The sequence below is a fragment of the Aplysia californica genome, unplaced genomic scaffold, assembly GCF_000002075.1.
Source record: "Aplysia californica isolate F4 #8 unplaced genomic scaffold, AplCal3.0 scaffold00060, whole genome shotgun sequence".
NCBI lineage: Eukaryota > Metazoa > Mollusca > Gastropoda > Aplysiida > Aplysiidae > Aplysia > Aplysia californica.
Genome location: NW_004797330.1, coordinates 172,955 through 190,798, shown reverse-complemented (window position 1 = coordinate 190,798; position 17,844 = coordinate 172,955). Strand labels below are relative to the sequence as shown.

The 17,844-nt window shown below is 39.3% G+C and overlaps 1 protein-coding gene across 2 annotated transcripts in view; it reads left to right on the top strand.

Moving 5' to 3' along the window:
• LOC101848500 (kelch domain-containing protein 4) overlaps positions 1-17,844 on the top strand; it is a 39,217-nt gene that overhangs the window by 17,707 nt on the left and 3,666 nt on the right. For both annotated transcript variants that reach the window (XM_035968448.1, XM_005093215.3), the window contains exons 2-10: positions 4,590-4,681; positions 6,434-6,512; positions 7,067-7,165; positions 7,644-7,780; positions 8,809-8,901; positions 11,395-11,487; positions 12,161-12,294; positions 13,201-13,349; positions 17,298-17,389. In XM_035968448.1, coding sequence (XP_035824341.1) covers positions 7,067-7,165; positions 7,644-7,780; positions 8,809-8,901; positions 11,395-11,487; positions 12,161-12,294; positions 13,201-13,349; positions 17,298-17,389 — 797 coding nt within the window. In that variant the 5' untranslated portion in view covers positions 4,590-4,681; positions 6,434-6,512. The remainder of the gene's footprint in view (positions 1-4,589; positions 4,682-6,433; positions 6,513-7,066; positions 7,166-7,643; positions 7,781-8,808; positions 8,902-11,394; positions 11,488-12,160; positions 12,295-13,200; positions 13,350-17,297; positions 17,390-17,844) is intronic.

Here is a 17,844-nt window from a genome sequence, read left to right as displayed (position 1 = left end):
GCTGAAACTTTCCGAAATCACAAAAGATTTCCCCTACCAGGTCTGTATACTTCGTGACTTTGTTCCCGGTTACCGGGTCTGTATACACTTCGGTGGTCAAAACTTCGCACCTCTCAACTCAACTGCTATTGCTATCCTGTCTGATAATGACATCTGACATGCGTTTGTCGTACTTGTCCAATTTCCACCAGTGCTTGCCCTTTCATAGCACATTGACCTATTAAAAATAGAAACGTTTGAACATCTCCTTTGCTTCCACCCCTCACTGCCATCATTGTAACAATGATTCGAGGAACTCTTTTCTCGGCTGGCCGTACGATCAGGGCGCAGGCATTGGTCAATCTAATTTCACACCTGTGGCTTCTGGTTACCCTGGAAAGTTTTCGCAGGGGCTCGCTACTCGAGCACTCTCACGGGCAGTCGTGAGATTTCACCCCCACCCTACACTGACTATCTGCATCGCTCAGGATTCACCACCGCTGCCAACCATTCCGGTTTTTTTCATATTCATTACGATTTTTTAGCCTCTCTCCGAAATTCCAATCGTAAGGCGATTTATTTCAATTTTTAACAGTCAGCAGATTTTTGGCTCTCTTTTTATTTTTCAAGTGCAGACCCGTAAATCGTCCGCAATAGTCGGAAAAACGCCAATCTCTAAATCAACCGCCCTCCCCCCCTAAAAAAAAGAACAGCTGGCCCACTTTGCGCGAGTTAGCCTTGCCCACAATAATAATAATACCGTACATGAGTAGAGGCATTGTTCGTTGTAATAATAATTTAGTAATTTGAAAATGAGTGCACTATTACAAATTTTCATTGGAAATTACTAATTTTCTTCATTGTCATTACTAATTTTCTTCATGGTCATTACTAAAAACCATGGAGATGGGTTGGCAGCCCTGGTTCATATGAATGATGGGGTAACATCTGCCCCCAAATTGCACCCCTACTCCCCTTCCTCGCCCAATGGCATGGCCATAGCGTTAAGTTTAGAGCCGGCGGAACCAAACTTGCGAGTTTTGTTTCAAATCATGGCTGAGTGGGCAAAGCATTTTCCTTCTTAGACAAGTGAAACCCTCGGAAGGGAGCAGATTTTTCTTTCCGTTTCCGCGTTGGACAGGTTTCCATTTTGTACAGGTAATTAAAGAGGAATTAATATATTAAGGAAGGGGGGAGCGGGAAGATTCCGTTAAAGCAGGTTCGACTGTAACTTAACATCTAAAATACAGATTAGATCTACAAGTTTGATCTAGATTTAGATCTCTCTAGATCTAGATCTGAATCTAGTTCTAGACTAGATCAAGACCAAGACCTAGACTCTAGATCTAGATAGTCTAGAACTAGAGATTCTAATTCTAGATCTACAACAAGTTTGTTTGTATTTGTACACTTGCTCACATTCACACTCTCTGATTCTGAAAGAAATGAGTTTACATGAAGCTGCAGTGAGCACCTAGCACATCTCTGTGATTGGCCTAAATATAGATGACCACTTTGTTACAACAGTGTTCTGAGAACTGAGAAGTACGATGAAGAACGTTTGATTACATCATGATTTAAAACTGTTGTGTGCTAACTTTGTCCAGCTTTGTATAGTATCTGATTGCAGACTTGATCTGCTTGAGACAGCGTCACTGGTACAGTATCAATTGACTTTTTGTCAACTTACAAAGCAGTTCTTATTACATATTTACAGGTCGAGTGCACGTCGATATTGTGTGTGGGTGTATAGAAAGTAAAAGTCTTTGGTTAAAGTACTTGAGACCAGGACCAGCAGTTTATTTCTTCTCACTTTCTGTTTGTTTTTTTAGCATAGTTTCTTTTTTTGTGCCTATCAAGTCAGTTTTTATTAATCTCAGTAACTTCCATCAAACATTATTCATAATATTGTTTCTTGACACTACCTTATTTCAGCTCTTTCGCTTTCACATTACATTATAATGTTTACATTGGTGTAGGAGGGGGGGGGAAGGGGGGGCACACACACACATACAAGCGCACGTACACGCACACAGGCCTGCGCTCACACACAGCCCAAGCAGTCGGCGATGAAACCTAGTGACGTAGCCCATCATGCGCTAAGTGACAAAGCCGGGCCCGCCACGATGAGATCTAGCTAGTCAACTAGCGAGGGAAGCCCCGGAAGATGACAAAAATAGTTGACGGTTTATACGTCATCTATATTTCATGGGTCTCAATATTCCGCTATTTAGCGGATTTCCTCCGTTAGACTCCGCTACCGTGACAGTGGGCCAATCAGAAAGAGAGTTGCTGGGAGCAGGGTGACTGCCAGGCCCCGGGACTTTGAAAAAAATCGCAGAGACCCGGGAAAATACATAAAAGATCTCGAATATTTGAATACCAAATGCAATACATAACATCTTTAAGTTCATTTTTGCCGGTTGCGAGTGTGATATTAATTCGGCTTTTCCCGGTCAGAGAGTACGTTTTACGCGAACTGGTGGCAAGCAGAATTGTATGTGACACCGAGGCTCGACTGGAAAATCAAGATCGACTTTCGCTTTCGTTACCACCCGAAAATTTGTCAGTAATAGTCTGATAACGCAACATTTGTAATATGCAGGTTCGGCATTACAAACGTGGTGTCGTCATGAAAATAAATCAATATTCGTCACTGTGCTGTCACTTTTCAGGCTCCCTTGCCTTGAGATTCCGTCTTAAACAGGTTTGACTGTATTTGATTTTGAATTTAGGCTAGAAGCATAATTATTTGATTTAGCAATTTTAGTAGGAGAGAAGTCGAGAGTTCGTGTATAGTATCTGTTTGAAAGAATTGATTCCGACCTCGAAATATGGCTGCGACGTGTCTGTAAAAGCTCTCGTATATATTCAGACACATACAAGTCTTTTCCTTTTTGGGAATGATGTGCTTCTCTTTCTTTTTGGACCAAGGCGTTTTTTGCAGTTTGCATAAAATTGCTGTGACCGGGAAATGCGTGATCAGGGTCGGAGGGTGCTGAAAACCAATCACTCCGGAAATGACCCTACGGGGGCCAGCGCTGAGGTTCCACAGGATCATATCCGAATAGTCACACCCTCGAAATACCCTCCCCATCCTAGGCTCCCCTATCCACCGTTAGGCCAATACCACCAATACAAAGACTATGTCAAGGAATACTGAGGTTCTGCGGTAAAGACTTTGAACACTGTGCTTCAGACAGAACTACTTGTCGGGCTCAGTCCACCATAGTGCAGAAAAACCTTGTCATAGCTTGCCAAAACATTCTCATCACCACACATGAGTCAGAGTGGCGAAGAGCCCAAATATCTACCTCAGCAATAACCACCTTCACTTGCCATCAGTGCCATCGGGTGTTTGCTTGTTAGCCATACTTGAGCCCACGATAAAAAATTAAAAAAACTGCACAAATGACATGTCTATGTATCTTTGTCGACTTCAGTGCAGTCTACACAATAACCCTATACACCACTGTCCCTGTGTGGACTGTTGTTTGTTGTACAAACTGTACTCTACAATTTATATATGAAAATCACAGAGGTCAACAAATTTGTTGCATTTTAGATCAAGGATTGACTTAATATAAGCCTGTTTCCAATGCTTTTTTTCCCAGTGCCCCTATCATTAGAATTATGTCAATGGTGTTATGCTCTTACTCTGAGACTGAAATTGGAAGAAATTAATAGATTGACAGTCTTTTTTTGTGCACTAATGCAATTGCCAAGATCTATCTGTGGTTGGTTGGTGGGTGCTCTGGTGTGTTGTTTCTTCTGTCCTATCAAACATATATCATCTTTATCTCTCATCCTTCTTTTTTGTGTTTGTTACTCTCTTGTGACACCTCTAATCTTCTGCACTTATACGACCTTGTTTTGTTTGCAAGTCCTGTAAAACACATACTAAGAAACAATAAGATCTATCTGTAGGTCCTTTATAATATTAGATATTATTAAAACTTTTGTCTGTGTCTGTAGCGCTCATCATTGAAATCAGATGGGGGGTTTTTCTGCTTCCTGAAAAATGTTAGAACTAGCTTGTACCTGGTGCACAGTAATCAGAGCATGACACCATTCTTAATTTTCGCTCTGCAAACTTGTTCTATATTACGACACAATGAAAGAGGGTTTCTGAGAGATCCTTCAGACAAAAATAAACTAGACCTAATATTGGACTTTCTTTGATAGGTAGTTTAATTTCTTAAGAGATCGGATGAGAAATACTTTTTTTCCTGAATGGCATCAGGAATGTGGTGACAACTGGCAGTTTCAGAGGGGGCAGCATTCAACGGTGCGTTTGTCTTGGTTTCTTCTTGTGCAATTTTCTTTGGTTTCTGACCTTGACAAGTCACGAGAAAAGTCAGTATCCCGCAAGAGTAGATTTTTCTGATCTCCAAGTTAAGAAACCCAGATACAAAACTATGTTTTTACGTATCATCCCTCACATACGTGTCATCCTACACTAAAAAATGTCATTATTTCATGATAAACAGACCGAAGGTTTCATTAGTTTGTCAGAAAATTCCCTGGTAATTTTTTTTGTGTAAATGAATATGATTTCTATTTTTTTAAATGTATCCTTTTGTTCACACTACTTGTCATTTCGTTAACAGGATGACATAGAAAAACTCCTTGCAGAGTTTCAAGAGCAAGACAGAAAACGAGTACAGGTGACTGAGGAAAAATGTGGAGCACCACCACCAAGGTGAGCTGCCGTGCTAAAAGCCTTTGTGGTGTGAATCAAATTCTGTTTTCACAAGTATTAATAGCTATTGAGCAAGGCTGGTTATTGATTTTGTTTTTGCGTGGTAACTATAGTATGTCTTGGTGGGGAAAATGTTCTTGTACTTGTATAAAAATAATGTTCTGATTTTACTCATTTTACCCTTTGTATCCTCTGAAATAGGATCAAGTACTGGCAATTAAAAGAATACCCTAGTCTCAAAATTATTCAAAATAAAATATTTAGAAGTCAAATCAATGAAAATCCTTTTATCACATAAAAACATGGTGGAACTATCATTTTTTTAATGGAAACACATTTTGGTCAAAAAGTGATTTTTTGTCATTATCAGCCTGTAGCTAAAAATGGTCTGTGGCGACTTTTGGTACCTTTCTTTAGGCACAGACACATATGTCCGTAAATGGACTTGTTCAGCCTTTTTCGGTCTGTGGATTTGAATTTTTTCTTTGTTTTTTAAAACTTAAATCAGCATTTTAAAGCGTTTTCTGAAGTTTGGTTTTATTATATATGAACCTTGTACTTGTAGTTATGGTTTGGCTCAAAGATGTTTTTCAACAATAAAAAGATAGTTGCGAAAGCTTTCTTTGATTCTGTTGTAATTTTGTATTGTTGAGAACTTCCGCTTTATTAAGATTTGTCAAAAAATTGTACTGATGACCTATGCAGGAGCAAACTCGAAAATCAAGAAGAAAGAAAGTAATGTTCTCATTTAATTAACCCCCCCCCCCCCAATAAAAAAACAACAACAGCACAAAACAACAGCAAAACAAAACCAATCAACAAACAAACAAAAAATAAGATAAAATAAAAACAAAAACAAAAAAATCCCCTGCCCTGTCTTTTAAAAATCATTGTCATTTCCATGGCAACAAGACAGCCTGAAAAGCTGAAACCTGATGGTCAGCCTTTCTGTACAAAACAAAGACACCTGCAAAGATATGTACCCAGATGTGCCTGTGTATAGAGATTTTTGAATTTTAGGCGCTGCTGTTCCCCTTAATTTCCATGTTTTAAGTCTCCCTGCTACACTGTGAACCCCCAATTTTTTAAAGTCCCTCCAAGGTCTTCAAGATCTTTATAGTTTCCCCCCTTCCTTCCCATGACCTTGATGTATAGAGAAACATACTTGTTGTTTGTGAAGCCTCCTGTGCACCATGATGCTCTGGCAGTGAATGAATTTCACAATTCTTTTTGTTTAAGATAAAGAATGATTATCAACAGAAGTCATCTTTTTATCTTTTTGATGTCAAAATCCAACTGTTTTTTTGTTGTTGGTCTTTTAGGTCTGAATTAATAGTATCTTTCTTTTGAAAAATTAATAGAGCTGATCGGTTCTCTGTGACTATCTCAGTTTGGCTTTAGAGTCTTCTGCTAGCACCAATTGAAGAACATCAGAGTATTCAGAGGCTAGTATGAAAATTAATTGAAACCTAATGAAATGAATATTTGAAATGTACACTAAACTCAACTAGTCTTGTCATGAAAATATTCCTTCTGGTGTTATAATAAGTTATATGTAGGCTACTTTTCTCCCTTCTAAGAGAGAAAAAAAACCCCCAGTTCTGTATGCCAACAGCTATATGATCTGCACCTCATTTTCTATTGTTCTCATTATGTTGGGGAACAAGGAACTTGTGAGTTTTGTCAAATTTGGTTAAAGTGACAAAAAGTACTCACACTCTCAGTTGCATAATTTTTCTGTATCCTTGTCAGGTGCAATGCATCTTTTGTTGCCCATACAGACAAGGAGGAGCTGCTACTGTTTGGTGGAGAATACTTCACTGGGAACAAAGTAAGATGTTTTGTTTTGTCAAAGTGATTTTAAAAAATTCAGAATCTTGCTCACTTGTAATTTTTTTCTTTTCTTCCATCCTCTTTCGCATCCTTTTCTGTTGGCTTTTAAAAATCATCTTTGTCTTTGTTCTGACAGTTAAATATGGTACTCAGTTTGATATGGTAGCAGGCAGTTTGAGGTGCAACTGGTGGCAGGTCATATTCTGTTCCAATCCCTCTGTGATTTCTTTGTTCCTTCTTTTTTCCTGTAGGCATGTTAATATTACCATTACCGCGTCTATTTCCTTTCAAGTTCAAAATACTTACTGTGATTGGTGTAAAGACAATTCCAGTGGCTCTTATTTGTTGAGATCCTTGGCAGTCATGAAGCTGCTAGCTGTTACCGCTTTGGTTATAACTCTTGTCTGTGTCCTAGTACGTTCATTTAACATTACATCGTATTGGTAGTGCATTAGCACTCATATAATTGATATTCCTTGATTTCTGCATGATAATGCTCTCCTTGATTTCTGAAAAAAGGTGCTCATTGTTTTTTGTTTTCTTCTCCCACAGATGTTTGTATACAATGACCTGTTTGTGTACCAGATTCGTAAACAGGAGTGGTTGAAAGTGTCTGTTCCAAATGCACCTCCTCCACGCAGTGCACATCAGGTGAGCCAGGTCTATTTTTTGCCCTGATCGTTACTTGGGTGCTTAAAACAAAACTAACTTTTTTGCTCTCAGGGCACTCTTATGTTTCCAGACCAAGTTTTCTTTCTATGCCAAACAAAAGTTGATTTTGTACTTGTCTGGCTATCCCACTGCAGTGGCCTTAATTTTCTCTCCTTTTTTTCATATATTCTGTCTACTGAATCCTCAAATAAAGTTGCTGAAAATTCAAATCAGTTTTAGATTCATCAAATTAGTTTCATGAGCAGAGCTGAGGAAGTAACTGCCAAATAATTTGAGTAGAATCTGCAAAACGACAAATTTTTGTTACTGAGGTATAATAAAGAAAACTTTTCAAGTGTTACTCAAGTAAAAGTAAAGGTGACAGGTATGTTGTAATAAAAGGGTATAAATCATAAACTTTGTTCTACTTCACAGTCGATCATGATCCTAGGTCACGAGTCTTTTCTCTGTTTTTCAGGCAGTCGTGGTGTCTCAGCAGAATGGCCAGATGTGGCTTTTTGGTGGAGAGTTTTCCAGCCATAGCCAGGCTCAGTTCTACCACTACAAGGATTTGTGGGTTCTTCATCTGAAGGAGAAGAGATGGGAACAAGTCAAGTGAGTTAGCTGTGTTGTCATCAGCATATTTGATTGCTTTCACTTTTGCTTCCTCTTTTGCTTTCCTCATTTAATTTTTTCCATTTGTGCTTTTGAAATAAATTTGCTTCGTCTAACTTTCGTTTTCCATTCTTCTATTATGCTGCCTTTTGGTGGGGTGCCTATTCTGCATCTAATGTGTCTGTTATACATTGTGCGGGTTACCAATTCTTAAGTTTGGCAGGACCAGTGCTTTCTTATGTGACTTCACTAGTCACCTGAATAATGTCTTCTTTTTACTTCTTGACAGCCTTTCCTCAGGGTTTGTCAACTTAAGTTCTTGGATCCTTAAAGTGATTTACTGTAATGTGCTCTGCCAACTTTTCTGCTGAAGCACATGGCCCTCACCTGTCAGGTAACTGTGTGACACTTTTTAAACCCTATCCATACGCCCTGGGGTCATTTTGTACCCTCGGGGTTGAATTCTTCACATTTTAGAATACTTCTAGTAGGAGGGTCTCTTTGAAACTCTCAGTATTTCTCAAAAAATCATTTTGACAGACTGCTGTGCAAAGCGTACGGATCGGATTAACGAGTAAATTTCCTCTTTGAAAAGTGGTGCACAGAGTTTCCCACGTTGTATGGATACGATAGTAAAATATGATGTATGGATAGGGTTAAGGTAAGTATATTCTGAATTTATTCAAGACTACTGGCCCAGATCAGCTTACTTTTTGCCTCCACTTTTAACTACCAAGGTGTTTTTGAAGTATACATCTTGTGTCCTGAACCTCTTGAGATTTAAAAATTCTTATTTGAGAAGACTCCGTGCTTGATCCCACTTAGCCTGAATTGGGAGGGGGGACTTGCACCAACTTTAGATTGAACCTGATCATTTGTCATGAGAGGCAAGCTCCTTTCCTGTCAGTTTTTCTTTTTCTTTTCTTTTTTTTTTTTTGGATAAATATTCCTGTGTACTAAACTAGTCCCTTTCCCAGGTGTACTGTTTTCTCCAGAAAGGTGTAGATTTTGTTCTTTGATATCCTCAGAGCTCCCGGTGGCCCTTCTGCCCGCAGTGGACATAGAATGATGGCTTTGAAGAAACAGATTCTTGTGTTTGGAGGTTTCCATGACAACACCAGGTAATTCACTTTGATTTTGTTTAGAAATGAATTTAATTGATATTTTCAGCTGCCCTCCCTGTCTTTTGTTATCACATTCCCTATCGGTTGGACTGACCTTGAAACTGAATTTTTTGTGTGTGTGAGTCAGTGGTTCTCTTACAGGCCACTGAAGAGCTGAAATGCAGAGCTGGAATGTTGCGAGCGGTCTCTCAAAGAAGCACCAATGAATGATACAGAATAATTAACGGCAGTGGCATTATGACTTTTAACTCACTTGCGACTGGGCCCTTTCACCAGTCACAAGCGTTGAAGACTGGCGTTTTGGGGGGTATTTAAATAAATCACCACAACTCTCAGAATTACCCTATTGTAATCATTTTTTTGACACAGTAAAGTAACATTCAAGCTTAATCTAATACAAAAAACTAAAGTTGTCTAAGTCTAATACTTTAATTTGTATGATATTTTAAAAATTGGCAGGAATTTGATTTTCGAAAAATTTCCAGAGACGTGACAAGTAGAATGAAATTCACTGCAACAACAAAAATAAAAGTTCAAAGTGTTCTGGTTTGATTTGTATACATGTGCAAGTGTTTGGTGGAAATATAAAAGCTGGTCTGTGAATTGATTCAGACCCATACACTGAATTACATGAGACAGATGTACGGCACGACGTTGTGATTTCGTTGCGCGAAAAACAACACCGGTACTAGTGCTAGATCTAGCCCTAGAACTACGACTCGGGCCGTGTTCGGGTACATATCCAGGATCCTAACTATTAGACACATCATATTCTGAGACACTAGAACTAGTAAAACGCACAGAAGTATAGAAAACGGCCAAATTATGTGATTCTTGTTCATGCGACTTCTTTGACCGTTACTACGACGTGACTGTCGGATTACTATGAGCTGTATAGAAAAAAACAAAGCGCGAGTTCCGGTCTGTTCAACCCCAGTTGGGGTCACTGTCCTTCACCTTCAATAACTTAAAAACTACCGGCCCCAGAGATACGAAACGAAGTCTAAGTAGCTCAGGCTTGGCCAAACAAGGGTACGAGGCAGGTCTCGCGATCCGTGCGTGATTTGTAGAGCGAAAAAAAAATTCCAAAGTTGGTCACGCACGGCTTGTGAGACCCGTCACGAGCGTCATGGCGGTGGTCACGCAACTGTTGTGTGACCCGTCTGAAGTGAGTTAAAGTGCTCCTGATGAAAGGAGAGAACAACTATCTTTCAGATATGATATCATTACAAGACTTGAAAACATTATTTGTTTTTTTCATCATCACTCCTGTTATCTGTTGACTGTTGGGGCACCATAGATCACTTTCTACCAATCTTCTTCCTTCCTTTTTTAATTGTTGGACTGGCTCCATAACCTCATATTATTGTTTCAGGCCTATCCACTCTTAGATGCTATCATCCTATTTTTTCTTCTGCCCTCTTCTCCTTCTGCCTCCTATTGTGCCTGAAGGACAATGTTTTCTAGTCCAGATGGTCTTGCAGTGTGTCAAAACCATTTCAGTTTGCTTCGACTTTTGAAGGATACTCCTTGGAGCCCTGATTGACAACATCTTCTCTCCAGAATCCGGTTCTACTGTTTAGGATCTGATCTAATGTCAATGTCCGTGACTCATGTTATGAATACATGATGCACTTAACTGCTTTCTGTCTTAAATTTTTTTGCAAATTTTCATAATTGAATTTTATGAGTGCAGGTGGTGGTTGGAGGGCGCCACTGGTAGGTCCTACTTCTTTTCTTTCCCTCTGTTGTTTCTATGTTTTGCTTCTTCCCTGCACTATGTGACCTTATTATGATAATGTTCTTCTTTTTACTCAAACTCAATTTTTATCATGAGTGTCTTGTCTGACTTTTACATGGACAGATGAGGGGAAAAAGTGACACATTTGTTGTACTCTACATTTCCTGTCTTAATGATTATGGAAGCTAATAAATCTGAAAGTTAAAAATGCTTTTATGATGTGGCGTCGGTGGCCTAGTGGTTAAGCTCTCGGACTCGCAACCGTAAGGTCGTGGGTTCGAATCCTGTCAGGGGCCCGACGTTGTGTCCTTGGGAAAGGCACTTTACACGAATTTTCCTCACTTCACCCAGGTGGGAATGGGTACCCGGCTATAAACAGCGAAAGATCTTGTCAGTTTGTTAGTGTTTGAGCGCTTAATCAGCTGCTTGCACTGTATGCTTCCCGGGAAACTGAGAATGTTTCGGAGTGTTCTGTGGTCTGCTGGTGTAATAATATAGTGTAAAGCGCATAGAGCCTGCTGTTGAGCGGGGATATGCGCTATACAAATGCTATTTATTATTATTATTAAGAGTTACCTTTTAGCCTTTACCCTTTTTTAAAAATCAATATTTAAACGGCATATACATGTATTTTTATGTTTATCAACCTTGTCATTCTATTTTTCTGTTGAAGATTTAAAAAGATTTTCTGTCTATATTTGAAACTTTCCCATTCCTCAAGTTTATTTCTATTGTTTTTCTCATCGCAGAGACTACAAATACTTCAATGATGTTTACAGTTTTAACCTGGAAACCTACACTTGGTCTTTGCTGAAACCATCTGGTACAGGCCCCTCTCCCAGGTACATTTGCTTTTATTTAAATGAGAGAAATGCCTCATGTTGCGTTTTTGGTGATTGATTTTGTATATATGACCAAATGCAAAAAGGAATGCAAATGTTGGGGCCACAAATGATGGAACAGAAAGTACTATGGGCCTGCATGGAGTTGGAAGTATAAATAACAACAGTGAATAATTTATAGAGATGTATCAGCTAAATAGCCTTGTTGTAAGTGGAACATTGTTTTCACATAAAGGTATCCATAAAGTTACTTGATGTTCACCAGATGGAGTTACTACAATTTAAATAAACTATTTCTGCATTAGAAAGAAAACCTCTTTAACTAATGTCCACACATATAGAGGTTGGGTCGGATCGTTTTCTCTCTATAGCATCAATCAAACTGAAATTGAAAAGGCAAGTGAAAACAGCCATCCTAAAGCATTTTGATTCAACAAAACTGAGAGACTTTGACGTTGTTACATAATTTAGAATGATGAAACTGACTAATGAAGATACAATATTCTATCAGTTTATGGGGATAGTGATGATGCCAGTTAAAATCTATGTGAAGCCTGTGTCACTACAGCAGAGGGAGTTCTTGGATACGGAACAAAACCATTTATACACACTCACATAGACACACACGCGTTTATTTTGCTTTTTTAAAAAAATGTTGTATATCCTCCCACAGATCAGGCTGTGTGTTCCTCCCTGTTTCTGACACAGGCAGGGCAGTTGTATATGGGGGGTACAGCAAAGAAAGAGTGAAACGAGATGTGGACAAAGGCACAACACATACAGACATGTTCGTTCTAGCACCAGAAAGTAAGTGTCAGAATCTTTCTATCTTTTTTTTTTTTTTTTTTTTTCACATGTCCATTTCCTTGTTTTGTTTTGCTTGAAGCATAACAATTTGCACCATGTCAGCACATTTTTACTTAACCTACAATTATCGGCACCAGAACATTGAAAACCTGTTTTCCTTTTGTTTTCTACTTGGTATTTGGCAAGATCTTTACAGTGGCTTTGCATATCGTAGTTGCAGGATTCTAAACAGTAACCTCGGTTTCTGTAAATTTTACTGGAGAGTAAAAAAAACAAAACAACCTAAAGTGCAAGGCTATATACATTTTAACTGTTTGGAATCTAATGTTGTAGCAGCTCTATGGATAGGTTAATCAGGCTGAGGAATTATTTATTTGATGTGTTTTGTGATGTCAGTAAAAATTCAGGGAAAAACCAAAAAACTGCATTTTCAAAGTTAGCTGTTTAGAATTTGTCCGGTCTAGTCAAATGAAGATTCAGATATGATTTGTTGCCCCTACTTTTTTGTAACACCTCCACCTCATCTTGTTATGCCTTCTCTTTTTTCACACTAACTATACGTTGTTGTTGGTCCGAATCCTGTTGCGATAACCATACTGTCTTTATGGCTTCTCCTTTTCTCCACATCTTTCATGTTCTTTATTCTTTGTCTCAATCTCTCGTTATCTTCATCTTCCCTCTTTTATTTGAATTGCTTGTGAGTGCACACTAAATCTAAAAATGTGACTTTATAGAGATGCCTTTGTCGGTTCCGATAGACGGTTTGTTCAGTAAGTTGTAGCGTTAAATGAAGGCTCCAGACTTCATACCTATGTCTCTTTGTATTTAATTTAAGGCTTGTTCTATTCTAACAAAAAAGGTAATGAATTTTAAGAATATAAAAACCAAAATGTTCTTTATTTGCAGAAAAAAGAGATGGTGTTCCTGATCATGAACAGCGCTGGAAATGGCAGTCAGTAAAGCAGAGTGGGCTAAAACCATCAGCTCGGTCAGGGATGACAGGTGTGCTGGGCACTAACAATAAGGCCTACTTATTTGGAGGAGTATATGATGAGGTAAGTAGATGTCTTGGGATGAACTCTAGAATACATTCGATATCGGCAAGAACATTGGTGGAAGTGATAGAAAACAAAATGCTGCGCATGTATTAATTTAAAAAATCTTCAAGACTGTTTGAGGTCTCTATGTCATTCCTGAGTCAAATAATCCCAATTTGAAAAATGTCACCACACAGTCCAAAAAAATCCCCCGAGCCCCTTCCCGTAGTAAACAAGACTTTACTGATTGTGGTACTTGTAGAAGCACCCCTTTGCCCATAGGTGTGGCTTATCAGAGCACCCTGTGCAGTAGAAACTTGTTCTCTTTCTGATCCCCTGTCCACTACAGAGAACGGACCTAACATCAGCGCCATCAAACTTGATGAGGTGGACATGGCCTTGGTAGCGCTCAATGACATTTCCTCCATTGGCTATTCCAGATTTTCTGGAAGGGGTAGTTACAAGGGGTGTGGGGGTAATACTTGCAGCAAGTGCGGTGAGCTCTTTATCAAGCACTGCTTGAATGCTTTGAAAATGCATTTCTTGGTTGCATTAGGCCTGCTCAGAACATACAAAATGTGACTTGCACTACTTCAAGGGACCATGCAAAATTTTTTCCCCCCATTTTCTTGTTTTTCGATTGTGCGTACTGTAATACGAAATCATTTGGTCGCCCCTGTCGCAGCCATTCATGCAGTTGTTATAATCCTGTATCATGACGGGTTTTGACATCTGCCGACGTCTTTCCCTGATCTCGGTTGATCCAACGCGGGAATTCGCTGACACCACAATACAGGGTTTCTTCCCTTTCTTGTCCTTCCATGTGACGCAGAGGATGTCCCTTTCCTCATTGTCGAAGTACATCTGTTCACATTCTGGGTACCTGTATAGTAATGCCGAGCAGATGATAAATATGTTATGAGGGGTGCCGAAGTATAATACCGATCAGCGAAGATATGGTGTCCACTGTGCTGCAATGGTTCCATTAGAGTTTTGAAGACTTTCACAGCTTGTGAAGAATCTTCATCACTCTCAGGAATGTAAGAGGTGTCTTTGCCAAAGTATACCAGCAAATTGTAAATGTACACCTGTAGTAGAGTCGCAGAGCCCGAACGTGTTGATGTGGTGTTTTTTCGGCTTCATGGCGTACTGCTAGTGTAAAAATCTATCCTTCCAGCCGATGACCATTTCATCCACAGAGATGTTTTAGAAAGGGTAGAATGCTGTCTGGAAATTCCTGAGCAGATCCTTGATGAATGGTTCAATTTTTGCTTTGCCTTCTGCTGTGGGGCTCACTCACTGAATCATGCTGTGGTACAGAAGTTGAAAATTCCTCCTGAAAGGCATTTGTCCGTACCAGGATGTGTGCAGATGTCTCTTAGTAGACCAGTAGTCAACGACATAGGAGCGTGGTTCCATTCTCATGGCAATAAGTACGGCCAGAAATGTGTATATCTCGTACCGACCGATTGGTTCCCAGGCAGCGAAACTGGAATGCTTTCAGCTTTGTGAGTGGGGTGTGTTTTCGAATTTGAATTTCTGCGTATGCGTTGATCTCACGGATCGAATTATCTATTGCGGTGTTATCAGGCAATGCAAAAAAGAAATCAAGAGCATTTGCATTTTCCCCCTAGTCCAGCTTAGACCCACATACTCCACGAAAGTGGAAATCCAGTTGTGTTGTTTGCCCGTGGTCTTTGTTTTCTGCACCTCTTGTTGTAGATCCAGCCCTTGTCCTTGTTTGGGTTAACCTGGGCACCTTGTTGCTTGCAGCAGCAGCCTTGCCTTTTTTTCTTTTGTATCTTTGTTTTCCTTTATCAGTGCTAGTACTTGGAACTGGCTTGTTATCTTTACTGGCACTGAAGTCTGATTCTTCATCACTAGATCTGGATTGATCCCTCACAGGCGCGGTGATCTCATTAGGATGATTGTCTGAATCACTTAGAATATCAAATTCACCCCAGATATCGCCACTATCACTTCTTTCACTCATGCCATCATCACTAGATCTGTCACACAAAGTTTCAAATAGGATCCTAGCCTGATTACTGGTAATACGTCTAGGAGGACGAGATTGTGCATCTCCTGATGAAGTGGGCGTATCCATGTTTGTGTTTACGTTAGAGACAAAACAGCACTGCCGTAGCAGATAGATTTTCCGCTCAAAGAAACCGCCAAACAACGCAAAGTGACGCTATCCAACAAATTTCGCCTCAGAACATTTGTATTTTTGCAATACCATTTAATATAAAGTCAGTTTAAAATCAGAAACTGGTCTACAACGAAACAATACGATGCCGACCGATGAGTCGGTCCTTGGCAAAAATGGCGATAATCGGACGACCGATGCATCGACCGCCAGTATAGAATGAGTTAACACCTTGTGCACAGGCTGTAGATCTTGTGAGTCAAGATCTGTTTGAAGTCACATGTTTTGAAAATGACAACAAGAATAGCCAGAAATTCACTCAGGTTGAATTCCCTGAGCTAGAGGACCAGAAGAAAGCTAAACACAATATAGTGGAGGCAGATGGAGATAGAAACTATAGTCCGAACAACACCAAATGGACAACTTGTCGAGATCATCACAACAAAACTAAGTGTCGAATTGCCCTGATTTTTTGCATGTGCCTCTGAATTATTAAAAAAACCCTTTAAAATCTAGATTTCGGTGCATATACGACAAATATAAAGAGGTGTTTTCTATATAATCATTAGTATTTTATTACAGTCTGCGAGGGGATTTTTTATTAGGACAAGAAAGGTAATTGAGTTTTAGTTTTTTTGTTTGTTCAAATCTCTTTTCTTTTTTTTTTTGGACTGACTGCATGTGGCGCAAGACTGAGTTGTTTTCAGTCCAGCGGTTAGTGGGTAACAGTGGGTTTCTTTAGATTGACTTATTAGTAATTGTGATATATGCAATTAGTAAAATTTCTCTCTTCACAGTCTTTGAGATAGCATGTGTTTCAATTTGCTGTCGCTTTTTCATTTATCACCATGGTTAGATGACTCAATTTACAAGGAAAAAAAAAAGCTGTTGCCTTAAAACTACTGAACTATTAACTACTGAAATAATGTTGAATGTCAGAAATGATAATAAAAAATAAACAAATAATAATAATGATCATGATCAACATAATAGTAATAATAAGAAGAAGAATAGCAATAGAGGCGCATGATACTTCCGAAAATACTACTACTTTCATATATTCAGGTGGTTCGAAAATGTATGCGTATGTGGGGGTGGGGGTGGGGGGGGGGTGCGTTCTGCTTATGGACTTGGGGTGGGATGGGGAGGGGGCAATGACATGCCTGTGATTCAAAATTTAGCTCTCTGTTGACCCTCCCCCCCCCCTCTGAAATTTCTGGCTAAGCCCCTGCAATGACACCCTGTAGTGTTGTGGTTTTTGCATGGTACCGTGCTTGCTATAAAAAGTGAACGGTGTTGAGTTAAATGAGCAATTAATTACTAATAATTATATAGACAGCATCTCTTTATATGCACGAAAATCGAGATTTTTTAGGCCTTTTAGAATTCAGAGGCGCATGCAAAAAATCCATGAGATTCACCGCTTAGATTAAGTGTTATGAGGTGGACAAGTTGTCCAGTTGGTGTTGTCCGGACTATGGCCAAAACTGACACACACTTGTAGAAAGGTACATAACACAAACTATTTTGAAGGAGAAATGTTAATAGCTTATTTGCTTCTTGTGGAATTTAAAGGAGAGAGAGGGGTCCACACTATATGAATGGGCACAAGTATGTGGCAGTGAGTGAGATGGTGAATAATTGTTTTGTCATACTTCAGGCCTAAATTGTAAGTAAAGGATCCAACTTTATAGGGCAAGGTTTCTTGGAATCATCATTTTATCCTAATTGTTCTGCGAGGTGTGTGTATTTGATATTCGTGAAAAGATATCATAGATTCCTCAATATTTTATTGTATTTCTGGGGGTTTTTCCCAGGAAGATGAAGATGAGTTTCTGGAAGGTGCCTTCTTCAATGAGTTGTGGATGTTGGATCTGGAGAGGCTCAAGTGGTTTTCTGTGCAACTGAAGTGAGTAGTGATCAGCTGAAGTGATGGTCGGTCTGTGTCTTTTGTTGCACAAAGCTTTTCATCCCTTTTTTTTACATGTCATTCATTGTGGCGTCATGATCACAAAATGTAAATCTTAATTTTCTTGGTCTTTTGTAGTTTTCACCTTTTGTTTAAAAAAAAATTCATGGTTCACTTTTAGTTTTAAATTATAAGTAGTGTTGTTTTGTTTGTTGTCATTAAAATATGGCATCAGTGGCTTAGTGGTTAGGCCCTTGAACTCACAACCATAAGGTGATTGGTTCGAATTCCATCAGGGGCCCGGTGTTGTTCCCATGGGAAAGGCACCTTTCTCTAATTTTCCTCACTCCTCTCAGGTGAAAATAGGTACCTGACTATAGATAACAAAAGATCTTGTCAGTTAGTCTTTGATTGTGTCCAATCCACAGCTTGCACTGTATGCTTCCTAGGAAGCC